This window comes from Cryptococcus depauperatus, chromosome 4, assembly GCF_001720195.1.
Source record: "Cryptococcus depauperatus CBS 7841 chromosome 4, complete sequence".
NCBI classification, from domain to species: Eukaryota; Fungi; Basidiomycota; class Tremellomycetes; order Tremellales; family Cryptococcaceae; genus Cryptococcus; species Cryptococcus depauperatus.
The window spans coordinates 1,282,706-1,305,464 of record NC_089471.1 but is presented as its reverse complement, the minus strand read 5'-3'; the positions used below and the strand labels follow the sequence as shown (position 1 = coordinate 1,305,464).

General features: G+C 43.6%; 10 protein-coding genes across 10 annotated transcripts; 4 read left to right on the top strand and 6 right to left on the bottom strand.

Annotated features, from left to right (window-relative positions):
* Window positions 1-825: 825 nt before the first annotated feature.
* Window positions 826-2,786, bottom strand: L203_103833 (uncharacterized protein; the record flags this gene model as incomplete). Its single annotated transcript, XM_066213225.1, has 6 exons — window positions 826-1,278; window positions 1,330-2,061; window positions 2,109-2,221; window positions 2,267-2,357; window positions 2,414-2,665; window positions 2,712-2,786. The coding sequence occupies 6 exons, from the start codon at window positions 2,784-2,786 to the stop codon at window positions 826-828; spliced, it is 1,716 nt and encodes a 571-aa protein (XP_066069322.1).
* Window positions 2,787-2,984: 198 nt separating this feature from the next.
* On the top strand, window positions 2,985-5,758 carry L203_103832 (uncharacterized protein; the record flags this gene model as incomplete). Its single annotated transcript, XM_066213224.1, has 7 exons — window positions 2,985-3,029; window positions 3,081-3,284; window positions 3,337-3,779; window positions 3,826-4,488; window positions 4,540-4,558; window positions 4,632-4,942; window positions 5,002-5,758. The coding sequence occupies 7 exons, from the start codon at window positions 2,985-2,987 to the stop codon at window positions 5,756-5,758; spliced, it is 2,442 nt and encodes an 813-aa protein (XP_066069321.1).
* A 634-nt stretch (window positions 5,759-6,392) lies between these two features.
* Window positions 6,393-7,240, top strand: L203_103831 (uncharacterized protein; the record flags this gene model as incomplete). Its single annotated transcript, XM_066213223.1, has 4 exons — window positions 6,393-6,622; window positions 6,670-6,856; window positions 6,908-7,092; window positions 7,141-7,240. The coding sequence occupies 4 exons, from the start codon at window positions 6,393-6,395 to the stop codon at window positions 7,238-7,240; spliced, it is 702 nt and encodes a 233-aa protein (XP_066069320.1).
* A 257-nt stretch (window positions 7,241-7,497) lies between these two features.
* On the bottom strand, window positions 7,498-9,274 carry L203_103830 (uncharacterized protein; the record flags this gene model as incomplete). Its single annotated transcript, XM_066213222.1, has 8 exons — window positions 7,498-7,563; window positions 7,616-7,977; window positions 8,060-8,147; window positions 8,206-8,429; window positions 8,473-8,581; window positions 8,633-8,853; window positions 8,901-8,998; window positions 9,048-9,274. The coding sequence occupies 8 exons, from the start codon at window positions 9,272-9,274 to the stop codon at window positions 7,498-7,500; spliced, it is 1,395 nt and encodes a 464-aa protein (XP_066069319.1).
* Window positions 9,275-9,450: 176 nt separating this feature from the next.
* On the top strand, window positions 9,451-10,230 carry L203_103829 (uncharacterized protein; the record flags this gene model as incomplete). The annotated part of the gene is made up of 6 exons (XM_066213221.1): window positions 9,451-9,471; window positions 9,522-9,591; window positions 9,644-9,731; window positions 9,810-9,913; window positions 9,975-10,103; window positions 10,154-10,230. 6 exons carry the CDS (start codon window positions 9,451-9,453, stop codon window positions 10,228-10,230), a joined length of 489 nt encoding a protein of 162 aa, XP_066069318.1.
* Window positions 10,231-11,928: 1,698 nt separating this feature from the next.
* L203_103828 (uncharacterized protein) lies at window positions 11,929-13,656 on the bottom strand (the record flags this gene model as incomplete). The annotated part of the gene is made up of 7 exons (XM_066213220.1): window positions 11,929-12,029; window positions 12,078-12,882; window positions 12,931-13,025; window positions 13,085-13,169; window positions 13,230-13,319; window positions 13,379-13,466; window positions 13,523-13,656. The coding sequence occupies 7 exons, from the start codon at window positions 13,654-13,656 to the stop codon at window positions 11,929-11,931; spliced, it is 1,398 nt and encodes a 465-aa protein (XP_066069317.1).
* A 248-nt stretch (window positions 13,657-13,904) lies between these two features.
* L203_103827 (uncharacterized protein) lies at window positions 13,905-15,709 on the bottom strand (the record flags this gene model as incomplete). The annotated part of the gene is made up of 6 exons (XM_066213219.1): window positions 13,905-14,075; window positions 14,124-14,206; window positions 14,271-14,622; window positions 14,675-15,367; window positions 15,411-15,581; window positions 15,626-15,709. 6 exons carry the CDS (start codon window positions 15,707-15,709, stop codon window positions 13,905-13,907), a joined length of 1,554 nt encoding a protein of 517 aa, XP_066069316.1.
* Window positions 15,710-15,848: 139 nt separating this feature from the next.
* Window positions 15,849-16,953, top strand: L203_103826 (uncharacterized protein; the record flags this gene model as incomplete). Its single annotated transcript, XM_066213218.1, has 5 exons — window positions 15,849-16,090; window positions 16,138-16,240; window positions 16,286-16,477; window positions 16,551-16,679; window positions 16,735-16,953. 5 exons carry the CDS (start codon window positions 15,849-15,851, stop codon window positions 16,951-16,953), a joined length of 885 nt encoding a protein of 294 aa, XP_066069315.1.
* Window positions 16,954-17,161: 208 nt separating this feature from the next.
* Window positions 17,162-21,010, bottom strand: L203_103825 (uncharacterized protein; the record flags this gene model as incomplete). Its single annotated transcript, XM_066213217.1, has 10 exons — window positions 17,162-17,298; window positions 17,357-17,856; window positions 17,911-18,025; window positions 18,074-18,365; window positions 18,417-18,535; window positions 18,582-20,004; window positions 20,050-20,359; window positions 20,405-20,649; window positions 20,695-20,756; window positions 20,806-21,010. 10 exons carry the CDS (start codon window positions 21,008-21,010, stop codon window positions 17,162-17,164), a joined length of 3,408 nt encoding a protein of 1,135 aa, XP_066069314.1.
* A 185-nt stretch (window positions 21,011-21,195) lies between these two features.
* L203_103824 (uncharacterized protein) lies at window positions 21,196-22,547 on the bottom strand (the record flags this gene model as incomplete). Its single annotated transcript, XM_066213216.1, has 5 exons — window positions 21,196-22,030; window positions 22,080-22,159; window positions 22,208-22,341; window positions 22,392-22,481; window positions 22,532-22,547. The coding sequence occupies 5 exons, from the start codon at window positions 22,545-22,547 to the stop codon at window positions 21,196-21,198; spliced, it is 1,155 nt and encodes a 384-aa protein (XP_066069313.1).
* Window positions 22,548-22,759: the final 212 nt, after the last annotated feature.

The window sequence follows — 22,759 nt, the reverse complement described above, 5'->3', positions numbered from 1 at the left end:
GTGATGAATAAGGCTTTGGGTTAATTATTTATTCTTGTAATTAATTCATTCTGGATAATTTATTTGATAATTCAGTCAAGATTGTAGTTAACATATTCTCTTTCTTTTCTAATTGATTTATCAACTTATTGATTATCTTGTTTCCCTTCCGCTCATCTATTTTTCCTTTTTAAAAGTCTTACCAATCTTTCGCAGTACTTAGCCAGCCTCCTCTGGTCGAGCCTTTCTGGCAAGATATAAATATTAATACTTTCTTGGTTGTTGGTTTTTTCTTCCAGTAATTTATCATACTTCAACTCACAAGTCAAAACTATAAATAGCATCTCACAAGCCATTATCTTGTTACTATCTCTTGTTAACCATTAGTCTAAAGTCGGAGACACTTAATCACTATCAACTCCAGCCTTTACCTTACCTTCCACCGTACCCCATTCTTGACATGAGTATTGAAATAGTAGAGAAAGAAGGAATACCGAAAACCGTAAAAAAAGGAATGAAGAATCGAGTAATTGTAGCTCTCACCCAAACCCTAGTACTCAATCCGAGTAAATACTTATCTACCAGATTGGCCACAGGAAACGACTCATTGGATACTCAAAAGATAACGTAACCTAGTTATACTCTGTAGAGACTGATCATTCTCAACCAGTGGATTGATGGGGTCAAGAACGCAATATGTAACTTTCTCGAATTTTGTTTTGGTGGCTCGCAGCACAATCACAGTAAATGCATACATATGTAGCGTTTGACCAACTTGTAGCCAATTTGCTGATCAATCCTTGAAAAAAGCATCAGCCTCCGTTGATAATATGAAGCGACTCAGTGTCATATTTTTCCTGGCCAACCTGGCAAATCCCTCAGCACAAACACCACAAGTTCACTTCTTAATTCAGCCAACGTCAATTTATTCAAAGCATCGTCTAATTCAGCCAATTCTTCTTGGTCTTTGAGCTGTAATAAGCCCCTTCCTCCCTCGCATAGCTTGACTCGATCTTCTCGGGCCAACACTAACCTTCGTCTCTCTATTTCTATGTGGCGTCTTTGTAAGATGTTTCCAAGGGTTTTGTATACTCCGCTCAGAACAACACTATAGACACGGGGCATATCAACTGCCCAGAGGTGGTAATCCGCTCCTACTGAACCAACAGGACGGCCCTTGGACGGATTTATTTTAGCTCCCGTTTTTGGAACTTCCTGTGTTTCAATGAGAGAGAGTCTTTGTAGAGAGGCGAGATGAAAACGAGCAGTAGAGAGCGGCAGCATTGCACAATCACGGATCTAAGAAATGGTCAGTGGCATACAACGAAGCGGGTAATACCAAAAACTAACGGTTGTTTCAAATGCTTTGGCACTACGACGAACAACTTCCAACACACGAGCTGCTTTGTCACCCAATTTTTCGCGTACCATATCCATTACAACGCCTTCTCTCAGTTTGGCACAGATGTTTTCAATCTCAATTCTATACATCGGGTTGGTTGACCCTTCCCGGCTCAAGAATGTGACCCCAGTACCGGCCGAATGGTCTTCACCTGCCATCATACTCAAGTAAGAGCGAACAAGATCGGGAACCGAAGTTTTGGAAGAGGCGCTGATACCAGCCAAAAGAAGAGGACCAGATGAAGGTGGAATTTTAGGGAGAATAGAGTTAAGGCTAACAGGATCATGCGTTCTATCGTCTGAGAGTGAAGATGTATCTGAGAGTGAAGCTTCAAGAGCCGCACGCATGACAATGCCGGCACCTTGGTTCCATCTGTCTTCCGCTGCTTTGGCAATGAGCCCATTCCTAATTAAGACACCATAACGATCGTAATTAATGCGGATGTGGATATCCTTTTTGAGATCATAGCTGTATTCTTCTTGATTCAATATTTGATTCGTTTTTTTCCTGTTTTTCTTTTCCTTTTCCATCTTTTCTCTTTTGATAAGGGCACGGGAAGGGATACAGACGGAGTGAAGATGTACGCGAGTTTCATGGGTGGCTTCAAGTAAACAGTTTTGGATGTCGTTGGCAGACAAGAGCGAGGATCCTTTTGATTGAGCTGTACGTCTTTTGATTTGCTTCATAAAAATCAGCAGAGATCTTGGAATTCCTTATAATAACATACAGCAAAACGTCGAGCGATATGTTCCGATTCGAGTATTTGCTGATCCGGGTCAGTGGTGCATAGAAAATTATTTTGAAGTAGAGTGATGATTGACATTATGATAGCTTCCGATTCTGTTATCTATTAGTTATTTGCCATCATTGAATATCCGTACTTACTCTGCGTATTAGAGGAGTCTCCACAGGCAGATATAAGTTCTGAAATTGGAAGATGGCCATACAGCATGATTTGTCTCACCACTTCCACAGCCTATTGACCAAACGACAATAAGCTTCAATGAGAGTCCGCAGATTTCATATGCTTACAGCGTTATCGTATCTCTCTGCAGTAATGGTAAGTATACGGCCCCATCTGAGCCGCAGCATGCATTCTTGAGGCACAAATTCGTACTCTTCCTCCTCACCTGTGTCTTTCGTGCTGGCTCCGCTACTTTGGACCAAACTGTGTTGCATAAGGATGAGAAGTGAGGCCATGACTGTCATAGGGGACATCCCAGCCAGGCGAGCAATTGCAGGAACGGGAAGTCGACCACGGTTAAGCAAAGTTGAAGCAACTCTCTGATTCTCAGTCAGCTCTGGCAAAGTACATGGCTAGTATACTCACAGCGACAACCAGACCGAAAGATTGGCATACAATACGCTCACACAGCCGTACTGCTTCTTTTCCATGGCCGCTCATTTGTTGATATAGTTTCAAAATTTCTATATCGTCTATAATTATCTTGAATTACATCTTATGAAGAATGATAATAGTCACGTGACATCATATGCTTGTAAGAAATGATTCCGTTGTTTGTTTTGTTCACGCGTCTGCTTTTTTGTAAACAACTATAATATTTATCATTTGTATATATTCAGTATATAAACCAGCCACTGAATGACACTCATGGGACCATCTATCCCTTCAGACGGCAAGATATCCGTTTGTTCATTTTTGTTCGCTGGTTGCAGCTAGCAAACTAACGTATCTCAGTGTCCTACCCCCCGCAACTTGGTTGAGGAACTGGACAACCTGACATATGCCCTTCAACCAGAGGAGAAGGAAGACACTTGGGAGAACTTTGAGAAAGCCATTCTTAGGTTTTCTGCGGTGACACGAGGAGGAGGATACAAACATAGAGAACCTTTTGTCGAAGGTGTTGGACGGGGAGGAGTAGGAGGAAAGCTTGTCAGATGTGTGCGTTCAGTGCTGTCAACAAAAATTTCGATTGTATCTGATATTGGTTTAGCTACTCTCGGACAGAGGAAGGCTTTCTGGTGCTACGACAGACCTCCTTCAAACTTTTGCCCCTCGCTTGGCCACTTCCTTCAAACCCCTAATACCAATATATCTTGAACCTCTTTTGACTCTACTCGGCCGACCAAACAAAGTCATAATCCGTAGAGCCGAAAAATGTTTGATAACAATAATTTTATACTGCCCGTTACCTCAATTGTTGACATGGCTGAAAATTGGCCTATCAGACAATGCTACAAGCTGCAGAAAAGGGAGTGCAGGTGGAATCGAGAGGGCGTTATCAGATTGGCCAGAGGAATTATGGACTGATAAATGGCTTAATATTCTCGAAGATTGCATGAAAAAGATGGCAGCAGATAGAGACGCTGAAGTCAGAAAGATTGCTAAAAAAATTTGGGGAATTTTTGCCAACAGATGGTCAGAAAGAATCGACGAGTAAGTTTCTCTTCGCTGCATTCGTATGTGTGTTTATATAGCATAGGTTTTCTACACAACTTTCTCCCACCATCAAGAGGTATCTCGACATACCTCGTAATAATGCCGGTTCATCAAAGCTCAGAGATCATGCAGGCCATGCCGTAGTAAGGAAAATGCCCCCTCTTAACGACTCGGACACCGCCACCGGTAATCAGAAACCTCTCCGCAATGCTACACATAAAACGAATGCGGACTTAATCTGCAGGCCCTTTCCTGCTCAGGACATCTTCAATGCCAAACATTTATCATCCGCCGATACAGGTAGCGAACCTTTTCACCCATGTATTACCGCTTCAGAATACATCTTTTCCAAAGATCAAAAAGGGATTTCTCTTAATTCTCATTCCGTATCCACCCTGTCTGCGGCCGCGATCAATCTTGGTCAATCAAGAGCAGTAAATCCAAAACCTCCATCGCTTTCGAAGCCAATTCGTCCCATTTTAAACAGTCAATGGTCAGATCAAGTCCAAAAAGAGATTACTGAAAAACCCAGAAGAATGGCTCCTCCTGAACGTATAAGGCGTCCCCTTGCAGAGGAAGAAAACTCGACACTCTTGCTTGTAGAGAAAGCTTCTTCAAAGGGGCATGGGAGACTGAAACCTGCAGCGAGACTCCCTATACCTGGAAGCAACAGAACAGCGTCGAATCCCGGTCGTGGGACAGCGAAGTGAGTAATCAGTATATCGTTAGTTAAAATTTAAATTGAAGTAATGTCTAGCTTGAAGGAACCCGTAACAGTAAGCAATAAAAGCTATTTCTTATCGTCAAATTGCGATACATCGGATTAATGTAAGCTGACTCTTTGTGAAGGTTTCTCTTCGTTCAATTACATCTCACCCTTCTTCGCTACCACAGGCCATGCCCCTTGAACCAATGGATACACTTTCTCAATTTAGGCAAGAGGTTTATCCCAAGGAAAAGTCAACTGTTGCAGATGATACCGAAATGGAGAGACGCAAAGAGCAAGAAGAAATTTTGCTTCTTGCGAGAAGTGTGGCATTACCTGAAAGCCCTCGATCAGACAATCACGAGAATCGAAATCAGCATGTTGACAGGATAATAGAAGAGAATTTCCAGGACAGTACGGAAATGCCAGGAGATAAAGCTGAGGAGCTTGTTGAGTTCGTTTTCAATCTCATAACACTATTAGGAGCGCTTCCATGACTAACATCGGATGCAGGGCATTGAGTACATTGAAGCTACACTGCTCAACAAATGCGCCAGATGACTATGATGCTTCACTAGAAGAAAAGACAACTATGACTCATCAATCTTCTTCAAACAACACGCTTGCCACGTCTCCACACTCTTCAAGATCCGCTGCTTTTGTAAAGCAGGCTTCCAAGCCAATGACTATCGTCAACACAAAATTTGAACCCAAGCTTGTGCTCGCTAAGAAGCCTCCTGTTCCAAAGGCTAAATCTACTAAGCCTCCTGTTCCGATTGTTCGCAAAACTTTCAAGCCCACCAGCATGACAAACTCTACTATTCATTCCATTCCACACGAGAGAAAAGGAGCCATTCAAGGAGAACTAAAAGCAACTGCAACTTCAGGAACAATATCCAAGAACTCCAAAAGCCGTAAGCTTTCCTCTGAGCAGGCGCCAACTACTAAGACAATGGGCACCTTTGGCACACAGTCTATTGCCAAGACCATTGTTTCCAAGTCCCCAAAGATAAAGATCAACGCTGCCCCTACTGAGATACGTGCAGTGAAATCTGTTACTACCAGCAAGTCTGTACCTCTTAGATCTGCGGCACCAGGCAGCAAAGCAGCTTTGTCCAAGGATTTACCCACAAGTAACTCTGCTCTTCCACCTATTAGAAAGGAAAAGATACGATTGAAGGCAGCTCTTCCTTCGTTCCGACCGGTTCGTAAAATGATAGTGCAACCCCAAAATATTCCTCTTCCTGAATCACCTCAGAAGCCTTCGTAAGTTCTAACAAACTTAATTTTTTCCGGGCCTTGAGAAGCATCATGCTAGATAATTCTTGGAGCAGCCGCAAAATGCTTGTTTCAGCCTTGAGATTGATATTTGGTCGTTTGGGTGATAATCTACAGTAATAATCTACTCATTTATGTAAAGCTGGTTACAAACTTTACCCATTCAAAAGTAGAGATCTTTTATAAGACTTGCTAACCTATAATCTCCTTTTCCATTATCAAATTTCCTGCAAGGTTTCACCATAATTGGTGCATATTTGACTGGCAGCATGCCAGTCGGTCGGCCATTCGAAAGATTTTATATTCTGTCATTTGTGACATTGAATCACCCTTATCAAACCATGGCAAAGGACAAGTAAAAGGTATACATGACACCAATTCAATTGTGAGTGACTACCCAACAAGTATCTTGAAAAGTTCTCAGCATCAAGCCATTTGAAACAGGGTTTATAAAAGTTCATAATACGCACCTTTGACAAGTTATATCCTTTGTAAGTCATTCACAAAGGGAGTAAGAACATAGACAGTCAGAGTTGGGATTTAATAAGTCGCCGTAGTTTGTTCGCACCTGCTAAACACTCAAGTCAACGGTAACCCAAATCTCAACTTCAGTGATCTGAATAAAGATGTACGCCGTCATACTTGCATTCCTACCTGCGTCTATCGACCTTCTCTATCATTCTTACCTGCCACACTGTTTTGGCCCTTCAATACTGTCGACAGTGGTCATGTACGATACTCTTGAGCCGTTGTTGGGAGGAAATGGAGTGCAGGTGGCTGTTGATATGGCTGGAAGATGCTGGGTCGGAGACACAAGTGTACAATGTGCAGAGGAATTATTAGGCAGGAGCGTCCCGTTGGTCATTTTTGTCTTTGTTTGATATACACACTGACAATGTGTAGGCGGATTATACCTTTCTTGGCTTCGTACCAGATTTCCTACGGCCTTTTGGTTTTCTCTCTGTTTTCAGCCGGGTTTTACACAGTTATGTGCCATAATAAATGGGCAAACAAGAAAGAACTGATCGTACTAAGAAGAATGTTGCTGAACGTGATGATAATGAAAGACTTTATGTCCATTTGTGGAGCAGTGAGGCAACAATCTTGCGTGTGCAACCCGTATAATGTTGACTTTTGACAGATTATGGTAGGATGCGCACTCATGATTGCTCCACTTCTTGAACACTCAGCAGTTACGGAACAAATTATTGATGTCTCTGTTGGCTGGGGCTTTATCTGTACTGTTGTCATGGCAATACTTGGCTGCTTCTTCACACTTGCATTCGAGAACAATTCGCATAGAATGTTGTCCGAGGATACTAAATCGTGGGTTTATTTATCACAATTAGGACGAGTACTCATAAATGAAAAAAGGGATATTAACCCGGAAGACATGATTCCCAACTTGACGGCCTCAGTACTGGAAGTTGACAATGGTCAGGTGGAGAAGGAACCACTTCTTGTAAATGTTTGAGTGGATACGTACAAGACGTAATCTGAAAAGATATCAGCGACATTAGATTAGAATCAATTCAACATACATCAAACTCAATGTACAATGACCATAAAATGCATTTCCTTGACATTACATCTTCATTGATCACAAACAATGACCCTGATAGATCATATGGTTTCATGATTTAGCAAGTAGCTCATCTCTTATCCAATGCTTGAGATCCCTTTTCGTCTCGCATATTACTTTGCAACACTTGCGTCAATAATTTTCATGATCTATTGGGGCGGTCGACTGAGGCGATTGGTATTCGATGTTTCCGTAGAGACCACGGAGTCTTCACGCTACGAATGATGATGAGTGTTTCAAGAACAGTAAGATAAACATTGATCTTACTTGAGGAGACCCTTCCGGCATTGGAGTTTGCATTGAGATAAGCCCTTCCTGATGAGCTCTCAATGTCCTCAATTCCTGCTCTGTCCTGTCTACCTGCCTCTTCATTTCAACTAAAGCGGCGGCCGCCTGTAGCAATCCTTCAAAAATTTCTATGTTTTGTCGTGTCGGACAAATGAGTTTGTGTGCGTTGGTGCCGAGTTCCGCGAGAAGCTCAGTAATTCGCATAGATGCTGTTGACTTGGGAAGAGGAAGTCTCGTAGAGCGTAAGTAAGCGGGCACATGAACCGGATGCTTCGTAGACAGATGGGAGCCCTGGGAACTGATAGCTGTCTGAGGAACGTGGTAGATACATCGAGAATTGTCTGAAACTGATCTCAGGATGACGGTCATTTGTAGAAAAGTGAAAAAGCAAACCCATACTGTGGGAATGCACTTGTTACTCACCAAAGGGCGCATTAGGAGTAGGTTTCTTTGGCGTAAGCGTAGGTGATGGAGCGGCACTTTCTTCATCGGCTCGGCGTTTCTTTTTGTTCTGCTTTTATTGTTAGACAACGATATGACTTTCTGACAATGCAATCCTTATTGCTAACCTTATCCGTCCCGAATACAGCTTCCAAAGCTGATTGATCACTATCGAACAGCCCGCTGTCAAGACCCATGACGCTCCGCATTAATTCGTCTCTATCAGCGCGAAATCGTCGCTGGTTTTGTTCCATCCTCTTGATCTCCACATAAAGAGCTTCTTCTTCAGTAATTTCAGTAGCTGTGAGGTGAAATAGTTCGGACGCATACTGTTTACGCTTGATTTCTCGAGCTAAAACGGTGTCAGCGAGTTCAGAGACCATAAAACGATGTACCTTTATCGAAAGCATAGGCGTGAATAGTTTGCTGCTGTTGCTGAGGATCACTAGCGGTACGGCTTCTCAGCAATCGTCGACAGATAGTATAATATCTATCTTTTAATTCCTAAACGAAAATCAGCTATAATCTAGCCTCACAATCATGTTGTTTTGTCACCTCAACGGAACGCTTTTTCGCAGGCCCAGTTTTTGTAGGCCCCAAGTACTCATACCGATCGGCTACCACAATGAATCGTAGATCATACTCTCGAAGAAGATCAAATAAGTACTGAGTCTCGTGAGGGGTCCAATCAGAATCAACTAGATGCTGGTCGTATTCATACCGACTATATTCCATCACTGACGGGCCGTGAGTGTTGAACTTGCCGAAATATTCTACTACGTCAATGTAAAAACAGTTTAGTTCTCTCAAACGACTTGCATACCGGATTCATCTGTATTTCTGTCTGTGACTCTGGCCCAATGACCAAGATTGACAGGACTGTCGTTTTTCCGAGCCACAGGAGTAAAAGCCATCCATTCCCTACCGTACTTTCAGGATCGTAGATTGTAACCCAAATAGATAAACGCACCAGTGTACTTTCTTGGACTTGAGAGCCGGGCGCTGTCGATACTTTACCGCCGCAATACTTGCATGTGCATTTGCCAGTGATGGGGCATTATCGCCTATAAGTGCGTAAAGCTCTCGGGAGATACCCTCAGGTTTGCGTGGAAGGGGCTGTTTGCGATGAGAAGAAGAGGAAGCTTGCGGAGCATTGGCAGGCAAATTGAGAATAGAACGAACGTCCTGAGAAGTCATTGTACGGCTAAAGAATTGAGCTGATATTAAAGTATTGAAAAAGTTATTGTTTGATCTGAAAAGTGATGACGTCGGCATTTTATGAATCACCAATTATTTCTTTCTAGTTTGTATTTCAGCATTTACTATTTCTTCAATCAAGTCAAAATAAAGCGACATAGCGCTCAGTGGTAACCATGGATATAAGACAAGCAACGGTAAGAAGCCAGGTCTGTTTGAAGTTGGTTTTCAAGTTGAGATTCTATAGATACAAGACTTGATTGGCATGCAAAGCGCCAACTTGCTCAACCTTCCAGAAAATTATGTCTTCAAGTACTGTCAGTCAGCGCATCAGACAGCGAAATCGATAAGCTTATACGCATGCGGCAGATTTGTATCACATCTTGACTTGGCCTGAATTGTCATATGTCGCAGTGGATCCTAAAGGAAGAGTTGTTGGTTATATTCTTGCAAAAATGTATGCTTAAGATGTTTCTTTTGGCATATATTATGCCAAAACACAGTTGTACGATGCTGAATAAAGCAAATTTCTTAGGGATGAAGACTCTAGTGAAACTCATAACGGTCATGTCACATCTATATCTGTCCTCAGACCCTATCGTCGATTAGGTATCGCCTACAAGCTTATGAAACAGTCACGTAAGCATTTTTAGATCATCATTCTATCTTGTACAGAAATCTTATGCACGCTTTCTCATAGAGGAGGCTATGGTTGCCCATTACAACGCCCAACATATCACATTGCATGTCCGCAAGTCCAATAGGGCTGCAATCTCTTTGTATCGAGACACTCTTGGATTTCAAGTGCACGGAATAGATAAAAGCTATTGTGGGTTATCGTTACGGTTTGCACATAAATCTCTACTAAAATGAGAGTAGATGCCGACGGTGAAAATGCTTATCGTATGCGCTTTGTCTTCAAGAAAACGGATGAGAATACAGCTGCATCGTCATGAACAACGGTTTGCGAAATGCTCAGATGTATTGCCTTACCTCTAGCGATGATATTTGTGACTCTGCTTTGAATTGTCTCAATATTTCACGTCAGATCAAAACATTTCAGTTATAGGCAGCATTACTTTCTATGGTTGGATAAGACTCTGAACATCCGTTGGAGAGTAATGACATAATCCAGGTTGTATAGGATGATGAGTCACAGAAAAGAAGAGCAGATTAATAAAGACACAAGACGATCTGAGCCAGAAAATAATACTGTCATTTCTCTGGTTGCGGTGAAAGGTGGGTTGGAAGCGTTTGCCTTGTGAAACAACTCATTCGGAGTAGATTGACTGAGCGTTTGCACGTCTTGACTCACGATTGCGCCATCACCATTAGCTGCAAAGATAAAGCCCAACGCTCTATGCTAGAAGACAAAGCAACCTTTTGGATTTTGAGAGATGAAATTCCAACATTTAAAAATGAGCTTTGAAGAATCATTGATTCGTTCGCCTGAAGATATAGGTATTGACAAACTTCCGTCAAATGGATGCCGTCAGAAATTCACTTCCTTATCTGGGTTCGGTTGGAAAGAAGCAAATAAGACTGAAAAACCTTGTAGGCTGTTACTCGGTCATTATTTCAAACTTTGAGACCAAAGATGATTTACAATTGAGCAATAATGCCAGATGCAACCAAAGGTTGAAAGGGAACTAGTGTATCTTTATTATTCAACAAGCAAAAAGAAATTAATGTTTTTTCTCAATACAGTTATTTCTTTTATTTCTCATTTCTTCTCTCCTCGCGATGCTTCTCTATAAATCAATTCATATGTAAGTGCATAGCACTTCACGGTGCCACATGGGAAAACGTGGAAAAGTCCGTCAACATAGAATAGATAAATTGTAGATAGAATAGCTTCTCTTTCATACTTCATTTCATATGCACCACCAGTGCTAGTTTTCCAGTTTTCCACCTTAAGCGTTTCTATCAGAACCTTAAGTAATAAAACTCTTAATTACTGTGAGGCACTTAAGCCTACACCATCGTTCTTTTTTTACTCTATTAACCATCTCCCTGCCTTACTTATCAGCTACTTTTATCTTTTGTTCAAGAACTGTCAAGTCATTTTAAAGAATCTTTTTAATCTCATTTGAATGAAATCTATGTCACTATTCTGACAGTCAAAATAGTGTGAAGCAAATATCGAACAACCTTGTTCAATGTACAGTTTGTTGGCTACTATCAACAAGAATGCCAAGAAGTAGTGAACGAGAGGTGTTGTATTGAACAATATTCTAATATGTTGGACTTGGTAGCTGGTCATGTATTACCAAGTGTAATGTACAAAAAAAGGCTTAGGAAAAGGCATAAAACTCAAAGAAATTTAGTTTGTTGCGTAATCAAATATACAAGTCCTCAAACATAGTTGATCTTCACAACGAATCGCTCTATGATTAACGTAAATGTAGTGGTTATTACAAAGAAAGTTTCCGAAATAAGGTTGAAACTTCTCATTCTTGACCTTTGCTCATATCTTCTTGTGTAACACTCGTTCTTAATCTCATAATCAATTTGAATGCCCAACTACTGTTTCTCGGCATAGTGATGTCTGTTTTGTCGGTTATGATTTACAGCCATGGATCCATCATTCAGAGACTGTGATCGCGCCAAGGCCTATGCATAGTGTTTGTGCCCTATCTGGAATAACACTTGTTCTAGTCCCATTCGTCGTCGCTTTCATCATTCTCTTCGTCGCTTCCAATATCAGCCTTCCTCTTTGAAAGAGCAGCTGCAAGACTTGAAGCCAAATCAGGCGCTAGAGTTACGTCAACGTTTTGTATAATTGAATGAACATGAAACTTACTTTCGTCAGTCGTGGCGGCAACCGCTGTTGCTGCTCCAGCTCCCACAATTGCTCCAGCTGCAGCAGGTGTAGCTCCACCAGCCAACGGTGAAGCTTTTTGCGTCGGCGAATCGACTTTTTTGAGTGTATGAACGCCTTTGCCCTGTATGGAAGCCAAAAGAGCCGAACGACCAGAATCTGCTTGTGGAAGCTGAGAAGCGCCTCCGTCGCTCAAAGTTGGAGGGGGCGGCGGTGGAGGAGGCGCGTCTGAGGATCGACCAGACGGTGGCGGTGGCGGTGGAGGAGGAGGAGGTGGTGGTGAAGCAATGGCACCACGAGCGGGAGGGGCAGGTGGCAATGGTGGTGGTGGTGGAGGAGGAGGAGGAAGAGGCGGAGCTCCTCCAATGCGAACTGGAGGAGCTGGAGATGAAGGTGGAGGAGGGGCAAAGGTTGCAGGAGGTAATCGGTTGATGTGAGTTCGTGCAGGAGGAGGAGGAGCAGCAGGCGCAGGCGCAGGCGGAGCAAGTGTTGTGATAGAGGTAGGCCTTGTAGCCCTAGAGGTTGGTGGCGGAGGAGCAGGCTTTCTTCTACTGGTCGGTGCCGGTGGAGGAGGCGGTTTCTTTGGCTTAGTAGCTTCTCCAATCCCTCCTTGCTGCTCTACGAAGTCTTTAATAAATTTTTCGTTTTTTTGGATATCCTTCGCCGAAAAGCCTTTCTGAGTCAATTGCTCAAGCAATTTCTGCCAAGACGGATCGACTCCGGAAGACGAAAACCCTTTCTCAGAATCAAAGCCCATGTGGGCAACATGTCTAAAGGTGCCAATGTCCTGAACGCTAATATCAGCTTTGTTAGTAGCTACAGACAAAACACATACCGGACCAGAGATTTGAGATTTATCTATCTTGCCTCTCTTCTTTTTTGTGGGCGTTGTTTTTTCCTCTTTCTTTTCTTTCTTCTCCTTCATCTTGGCTATAGATATTATCAGGAAAAACAAACGTATGGTCTGATCTAGCGTGAGCGCAACTTACTAGCATATTTTGAACGGTTTGCAACCTTTTTATGAAAGTTTTGTGCCTCAGTCTCTGACACAAAGACAAAAGAGAATTGAAGATCCTATCTCACTGGATTAGTGACCATTCTTTCAGTTTTATGACAATGTAAAGCAAAACATACATCACCTTGCCAAGAATGAAAGAAAGGCGTCTCTTGATTGTATTCAATTTCATTTGGAAGCTCATGTTCCCATACAACTCCACGGAAAGACTAGATGTACATAATCAGACGAGCCACCAATCCATTTAGTGTGCGACCGCTGAACTTACCGCGAGGTCAACTACTCTGAACCATAATCCGCCTTTAGCCTTGTCAGCGCAGAAAACGAGAGCCCCTTCTGTTCCAGAGTACTTCCAGCTATTCGGAAAGACTCAATTGTCAGTATTAGCTTTCGCTATAGCGACCCAACTTGCGATTTTGCTCCTGGTTTTGCCTGATAAACTCTTGCGACAGTGGCCGTTATAATGTTGTTTGTTGAGCTTGAAGTTGAAATGGCTTTCTTGATCTTTGCCTTGTCATCCGAAGAGAGAATCGAAGGCGGCGCCATTGTTCGATATGGTCGTTCAAATATAAAGCTGTTGTACAAATGAAAAGCCAATTTCGGAAAGAAAGAAAGATGAATGAAAGGCTTGTGGGAGGAAAGCGGCGAACACCGAAAGCGATGACATCTTAACTCGAGATTATCTCATCTGTAAATTATGAAATATACCGCTTGGTGCATGAAGATGGCTAGTAATACAAGATGCTTTGTCTCTATTACTTTTAAAGGCCTATAACTGACACACTATAGCGGAGTTAAACTCCAAGAGCCCATCTATCTTTCAGAATGGATCTGACATCTCCCAAAGCTTTTAGAGCAGGACCTTGTGCTACGATGGTTGCTTTTCCTGATCCAAGGCCATAATTTAATCGGTCCGAGGTAGCAAGCGATGGGCGGAGAATACGGCTTGCGACGCGATGAAGATCCTATTAGTCTGTTAATGTACTGAAAGAGGATGTTTTGCAAATACAAACCTCTAGAGTTAGAGCGTCAATCTTGGCGCACATTACTTCAACAGGAACTTTGTGGCCGTGAATTTGAATTTGGCGGCCAAGGTCTGCAGATTATTGATCAATTGAGATGTACAACATAACTGAGGCTTTGAAAAAATGCAGACCTACCTTCAACAGCTGTTAATCGACTTTCCAATGCCATTGTTAAATTGCTCTTCAGCATATTCTTCGCCCTTTTTACCTCGTTGGCATCAATACCACCCCACATTTTGCCTGTCAAACTATGCAGCTGACCTCCAATAACATCCACTAATCTGCCAGCAAACTGAGGATAAACTGATGCAGAAATTCCAAAAAGGCCTGAATCGGCATAACAATGGTGGAAAGCTTGGCAAAAGTCGACAGAGTGATATTGGTTTAGTACTTTGGTGTAGAGGCGAGTGTACATGCCTTTTCCTGGGCCACCGGCTGAGAAGGAACCTCCTCCGCCCAGCAACGTTTGTAAGGTTGCGAGGGCATACTTTTGAGCGTCAATACAAGTTGACCCAGTATGAAATTCCGTTTGTACGTACGATATCCGGGTCATGAATTCCCAACCCTTCAAAATAAACATGTAAGTGTACAAGGTCGCCTTCTGGCTTATCCATGTACAACTCTCCTCCAGTATATATCGCCTTGGCACCTCTCAGTCTCTCATAATCACTTTCATCGTCAATGATCGTTCCCGTAGCAAAGGATTTGGTATCGGTTGGTTGAGATTGAGTTCCTATACGAGGGACAGGCGATATGATCGACGGAGAATCAGGAATATCGCCAAAGTAACGTTCAGCAAGTTTTACTAATTCTTCGTGAGGCATTCCAATACCAGCGACTACTATTCTCTCTGGTCTATACCAGTCCTTCATGAAGCTACGGACTTCCTTCTCACCAAGCCTTGGCAACTGGCTTTCTGGACAGAGCAATGGCATACCAAGTGTATTATCCTGAAAAGCGACAGTATGTGCAATTTCTGGTAATATCAATTCTGGTTTTGCCCGTATCTCCCTAATCTCATAGGCCGCCGCTTCTTTTTGCGCTTCCACTTCCGCGGGGAGCAAGAGAGGGTGTCGAATGGTAGAAGAGATGAGTTCGAGGGCGAGAGGAAGAGATTGAGGAAAAACGGTGGATTGGTACATAATAGTTTCACGAGACGAAGAACAAGTGACCTGGGAGCCAAGTGAGTCTATAATGCGAGTCATCTCCTCATCTGTGTGCTTGTCGGTGCTCTACCAAAAAAGTCAATCACAGTATATACAAGCAGTCACCAACCTTGTAAGCCAATCGGTCTAACAGATGTGACACACCGCTCGTTCGGTGGCTTTCATATCGACTCCCAGCATCTATATACACTCCAACTGCATGAAAATGGCCTGGAACAGGTTCTGTTGCTACTCGTAATTTGTTTGGAAGGGTTGTAATTGTACAAGTTGAAGTGAGTGTCTGAAGTAAATTAATACAATCTGACAGATGACAAACGTACGTACATGGGCAAAACGCTGCTGTTCAGGACGCAGTATTGACGTTGCTGCTCGTATTGGAATGGAAGAGAGTCTTGAAATTCTCTGCATAATGTTTTGCTTGAGTTGTAAAAGTAATTGAAAAGTTATTATGGTAGTATTGGTTGTAGAACAGTCATGACGTGGATTTTTTCGACTTCTTGTATCTTTATTTTACTTTATTTATTTTACATTTTCTATAAATACCAAAATGCCTCCAAGAATACCTCTTTCTGCATTTCCACCTTCTATCAACGCTGTTGGGCCATCTAGACTATATATTTCAAGCGCTCCGGCAAAAGGCAAAGCAGTAGTCAGCGAAAACAATGTGATTCCACCACTCCCACGTCCTCTGGGTATTCCTTATCCACCCACATCTGCAGCGAAAACATGGACACAACGAAAAGCGGAAATGCTGGACGATGATCGCGCAAAGGTCAAAAGAAAAGCTTTGTGTGTCTTGACTGGCATATCCATCTTCACAAACTGATTTGGTTAAGGCTGAATGAAGCCAAGCAGGGCTACTTTCATGATTATAATCGAGCTCGAGCTAGGGATGGCGGTAAGCTGTGGTTAGCACCTGATGTACTCATTCGCGAAGATGTATGTGTTGGTCTTTCTGACAGTGTCGTCCTGACTGTTCTCTAGAAAGCAAATTATTTTCCAAATATATCTGGCAAGTCACTCCTCTCAACGCCCCTCAACACTTGTGATGTCTTTCCCAGCAAGACTACATTAGTTACCATCATATCAACTAGGCTTTCAGAAGAGCATGTGGAAAGTATGATCAGAGGTGTTTTGGAATATGCCGAAGGACATTTTGGATTCCAGCATTTGACTGTATGTACAATTCGCAGGGATTGGCATTTTAAGTGCAATTCGTCAAATGGTGACAAACTGACTGCCAATTCAGATAAACCATCAACCGAATATGCTCAAGTCTCTGCTGATATCCCTCTCCATCTCCTCTCTCAAACGTACAGTTCCAAGCAATCTGTGGGGCTCTTATCTTCTCGCTTCTGGCTCTTGGTCCCAGATTGATGTATGTTTCTTTCTTTCTTTTCCTCAAGTATGAATAAACTTACAAAATGATTTAGGTTCTTGAGCCCCTAGGTCTACAGAATAGTTTGATAGGATACGTTTTTCTCGTAGACGGAAACGGTAAAGTCCGATGGGCAGGTTGTGGAGAAGCTACAGGTCAAGAGGCAGAACATTTGAGGAGAGCGACAGCAGTTTTATTGGGTAGAATGAAGAGTCAAAGACAAGTAGATGCTAGCATTGAGTGTGTGGATGGTCCGGCGCGGAGTGAGGATTGACAATACGTTGGCCTTTATATAATGGTCAGCGTATGGTATCAGACGCAATTACCATGTTCTACCAAGGAAATCAAACGCAAGCATAGTTCATTCCGTTCTATATAAAGAACAACCTAGACAAAAATGTGGTCTACATGCATGAGGATACTAAATGCCTTTTTATTATTTTCCTCTAAAAATGATCTGACTCAACTGGCTTTATGCTCTTCTAAAGATCGTCAGGCTCCGGCTCGTAGTCTGTATGATTCGTGTAGGCAGAGAAAAGCGACCCATCGCCTCCGTACTCGCTCGGAGTATAAGCTGACAGCGCCTCATCAAAGTAATGCTTCGCGATTGAACGAGGGGCTAAATTACCACATTAGTTTCTTCTTTCGTCCTAGCATGAAGAAAAGATGACGCATACTCTTAGGTGTCTTTGGTAGTCTGCAGTACTCGCCAGTCTGCATGATGCACCAAGCAATCAATCCTGACCAGCCTGTCTGATGACTTGCCCCTAATCCCCTTCCATCATTACCATGGAAAAATTCAAAGAAGTGGACATAGTCCTTAAAATGGGGATCTCTGTTCAGTTTTGGGTTCCCACCGTTAACAGCTCTTCTTCCATGCTCATCTCGAGAGAAAATGTGGATCAACCGGTGTTGAATCTCTTCAGCACAACCAGCAAGAGACATGTGATCTCCACTTCCGGTTGGACATTCGACTGTTAACGTGTCACCATAGTATTGATGAAATCGTTGAAGAGACTCTATAAGAAGGAAATTCACTGCAAGCCAGATAGGTCCTCGCCAGTTGGAATTGCCACCAAACATGCCAGAACGAGAGTCTCCGGGCCAGTAACCAACTCCGAATTCTTCGCCGTTGACGTTCATAGAGAAGGGATTGTCGTGATGATAAAGAGACATCCTACGAAACATTGAATATTGATGAACATACGCGAACAGGTTTCTAATGACTTACGATCTGATACCATATTCCGACAAAAACTCTTTTTCATCTAGCATTCTCTCTAAAATCCTCACCAGCCTCTCCTTGCTTGCCAAAGCCAACAGCTTTCTATCGCCTCTACCAGCGGCTATTTGTCTATAAGCTCATCTGCGTCCAAAAACTAAACCATACTCACCCTTCATGTTAGCCACATTCCTCTCTGAAATGTCTGGTCTGTTTTCAATGAACCAATCCATCCTCTTTTTGAAGCCAGGGAATCTCTTGATCACACTTGGTTCCAACACTAATGTGGCATACAACGGCATCAAGCCCACCAAGCTCCTAACAGGGAGTTGTTGAGAGTGACCAAACCCCCATTGGATGGCATCATAATAAAATCCATCTTCTTCATTCCAAAGTGAGAGATGTTCATCATTCGAACCGGGATAAGTCATGGCGTCAGAAATGAAAAGGAAATGCTCGAAGAACTGCCAAGTCATTAATAACTTCGAATCATGTCTAATGGCGCAAAGACTCACCTTTGATGCGATATCTTCATAAGTAGGGTTGTGCTTGGCAAGCTCAAGGGCAATGCTTAGCATGTTCAAACAGAAAAACGCCATCCAAGATGTACCATCTGCCTGTCGAAGCGTACCACCTAAATTTTGATCAGTCTTTGGCTGCAATGACATGATAATATTTACCAGTAGGCAGAGGCTCTGACCTATTAAATGGTCCGATATTGTCAAGACCCAAAAACCCTCCCTCAAAAACATTATTGCCGTCTGCATCCTTTCGGTTTACCCACCAAGTGAAATTGAGTAACAACTTTTGAAAAACCCGCTCCAAAAAGTCCAGATCCTCCCTTTCAAACATCTTTCTCTCGATCTTGAATACCCTAAATGTCGCCCATGCATGTACAGGTGGGTTTACATCACTAAAGTTCCACTCGTAGGCCGGCAGTGCACCATCAGGTTTCATGTACCACTCTCTAGTCATTAAATCAAGCTGTTTCTTTGCAAATGACGGGTCAACCATGGCAAGCGGTATACAATGGAATGCGGTATCCCAAGTAGCAAACCATGGATATTCCCACTTGTCTGGCATAGAGAGGATGTCGTTGATGTACATGTGTTTCCATTCCCTATTTCTCACCCATTTTCTTTGGGGAGGGGGAGGCGGTTGACCAGGATCACCTTCTATCCATTCCTTTTGAATGAATTGATAATACTGCTTGGTCCAAAGCATTCCACTCAGAGCTTGACGCATGATGTTTCTCAAATCCTCGCTGATCCCACCTCTTGCAATCCTTCCGTAGAATTCGTCCGCATCAATTCTTCGCTCCTCAATGTTGTCATCAAATAGCTCCTCGTCCAAGATACTAGGATCTTCCTCTGGAGAATAGGGGGTCATTTTGAGACGGACAACGACACACCCGCCATTCCCAGGGACGTCTGTGAATGAATAATGAGCGGCTGATTTTGTGCCAGTCTTGTCGGGGTTGGTGAATTGACGATGACCATGTTCAGAGTAAGGTCGAGGAGGAGGGGATACTGCTTGTACCGGCTGAGTGTCTTCCGTAACTTGAACATGAGTCTCTGCCTCCTTAGACGCGACGATCTCGGCAGTCGAATATAAAGGAGGTAACTTCGGAGTCCTCACATGTGGACTCTTAACAGGCAGTCCCTCTTCAGCGGTTTTTACGGGCTCAGGTTCAGGCGGTCTATGGCCAGAAATGAGGTGGTCATGGAAAGCATCCTTCACATAAGGTGTTCTGTTCTTTCCGCCATAAAGTCTTTCAAAGTTTGTTTCGTTCTCAGTAAACAACAAGTCGGGTACGATGCTTGGTCCGTCTACCAAAACAACACCTCCCGTTGCCGGTGCAGCAGGTGCAGGAGAAGGTGTGCAGTAGAGTCTGGTCTTTCCAAGAGTAGGATGAGAGGCAGAAATGACACCCTCAACCTCCTGCCTGAGGACGGGCATGTCTGACGGGAGCTCTTTGGGCCAAGACCATGTATTGCGGAAAAACAGCTGAGGAAGAATATGCAAGTCTGCAGGGTCGGGTCCGCGATTGTAAGCTGTGATTCGAACAGACATGGCATCTGCATATTCTTCATCTTTTGCGTACTAGTCTGATGAGCATGATACAATTTGATCAAAACGAAGACTCACTTCGACATAGACATCCCAGTAACGATCTTCATCAAAAACATCAGTGTCCATCAATTCAAATTCTGTCACTTCCTTGCTCCTGTTTCGATTCTCTTCTTTTAATTGTTCGTAGGGAAACTCAGCTTGCGGATATTTGTAGAGGTACTTCATGTAGGAGTGAGTGGGCGTAGAGTCAAGATAGTAATATAACTCCTTGACGTCTTCACCGTGATTCCCTTGACTACCGTTGAGGCCAAAGAGACGTTCTTTAAGAATCGGGTCTTTACCATTCCAAAGAGCAAGGGTGAAGCAGAGACGCTGGTGGTTATCCCTTTCAGAGAATGAGTAAAAATACTGCCTTCTCCAAAGGACTCACGAAATTCCTGCCATACCATCTTCACCCCATCTATAAGCTCTACTCTCTGCAAGCTCAAACGGAAACGAGTTCCACGCGTCTCCATTGGCGCTATAGTCTTCCCGCACAGTACCCCACTGACGCTCAGAGACATAGGGACCCCAACGTTTCCAATGCACTTGGTAGTCATCCGACTGCTGTAGACGATACTCTTCAACGGAATGATATCGTGGACCGAGCTGTGTGATGAGCCTGTCTCTCAGAGACTACCTCGCCATTAGCATTCCGGCTTCTCTGCGCTGCTGACCTACTTTACGCTCCTGACCCATTGTGCCCGGTGTGTCTGTATCACTTCCATTGTCCTGCGCTTTGGCTGTATTCCGTCGTCAGCGACCGCTGCATCAAGCTGCCTATTCACGTACGCGATTTAGCCTCCTCTTCTACCTCCTTCTTTGCCCTATCGTCAACGCTCCTCTGCCCCCTGGAGGGCAGAGGAATGCTGATTTTTAGCTCGCCAGCCACAGGTGTAGCGGTTCCCGATGCTGGCGTTGAGCCAGCTCCGTCGACAGCGTCTCCACCTGAGCCGCCTCCAAAAAGTTTACTCTGGAGTTTTTTGGCAGAGCTCATAATAATGAGGATATAAAGAAGAAGAAGAAAAGGAAAAAAAAAAAGAAAAAAAAGAAAAGGGAATGTCCTTAAATGGTTGATTCACCTTCCTCCATGTTCAAAATTACTTTATTGGGAAGATTTTGCTGCAACGTCATGGTCCAAGCCAAGTACGACTTATTCACTGTATGCATACGTAATATGGCTCAACTCCGGATATTGGCAAATGGATCTCTTTCAACTTTTTGCTTTTCTTTTTGGACTCTCTCTTGCGCTACAAAGAACCCTCCGCCAGGTGCCCATGGGTTATCAGAGGAAGAGTCAAAGCCGTTGCCGGAAAGTGTGTTTGATGCGGGCTGGGACCATGGACTGGGAGCTATATTGCTCTGTACTTGAGCTTGTGCAGCCTGGGCTGGTGTGCCCCACGCATTCTGATCCGCGTGGACGCCGCTCCAGATATTGGAAGAGCCTGCAACAGGAGCTTGGGTAGCTTGCATTTGGGTAGGCATCGCAGAGCTCGTGATTCCACCATTCCATGTCGCGTAGGGATTAGGAGCAGACGGCGGTGGGTTGCTAAAAAGAGACATGATGTTCGCCTTTTTGTTGCCAGCAGAAGCTGGAGCCGAAGTAGGCGCAGAGGCTGAAGCAGATGGGGGACGAAAGTCGAGATCAAAAATGGAAGATTGTGGATGAGCCGATTGAGCCGTCTCCGTTGGTGCTGGCGCCGATGCCAAGGTAGGCACGGGAGCAGCGGTGGAAGAGGATTCTTGTCCGAATAGATTGACTGGTGGCGCAGCAGTAGACTTGGCAGCTGGCGCAGCTTTGCTTGCTGCTACCGACCTTGATAGCAGAGGATGAGTTTTGGGTAAGTGCGCGGGCACGGGCGGCGGAGCCGTCGATGTGGGAGTAGGTTGAGGCGCAGCTGGTGGTGGAGCCGAAGCAGAAGACTGGCTGAGAAGAGTCTGGGGATCAGAAGGTAACGGGATATCCATGGCCCATCTACGGGATTCGTACTTTGACCGAATAAAAGACTCTATCTTGCTGGGATGGATGTCAGTACAAACAGACGATAATGATGGCAGAAACGGACTGGTCAGGAGGTATATGGCCAGCCTTCAGGTGCTTTTCCCAGTACAAATTGCCAAGTGCATTGCCCCATTTTTGAATTGACTGTTTAGCTCGTTAGTAGTGCAGTGCTGCCATGAGATGTTGACGCACCTCCATTTGCTCAGGCGTCCACATGTCCAAGTCAATACTCTTCACTTTACTTATGTGGGTGCCCATAGATCGATGAATACCAGAGCATCGAATACAGAGGAACACGCCCAAGTTCCAAGACGCCCATCTTGCATCTACAGATAAAGGTCAACACAATCCCTACTCCAATCAATTAAAAACAAACCATTGCGTTTGCAGTCTGCGCAAGCCTTGTTTTCTGGCTGCTTGACAAGGTCTCTTAGGATACGAGCATTGCGGTCAGTAGTGACTTTATCTAGAACGAGTTATTATCTTGATGCTGACAGTGTTGTCCAACCCATTTACCTTGTCTTGTAGACATAGCTTGAACGTATTTTTACTTAATTATAATCTTGTAAAAGTGAAACAATTCAAGATAAACTAAAAGATATTTTACGTGGTGTACTAACGCGCCTAACTTGACAGTTTTTTTATGCCTATGTTTCTTATCCATCCTCAGTCGGCGATGTCCGACTTACTTTTTTTCTGTTTGTCCATCTTACATTGAATTATTTAACCTACTTGTACACCAAT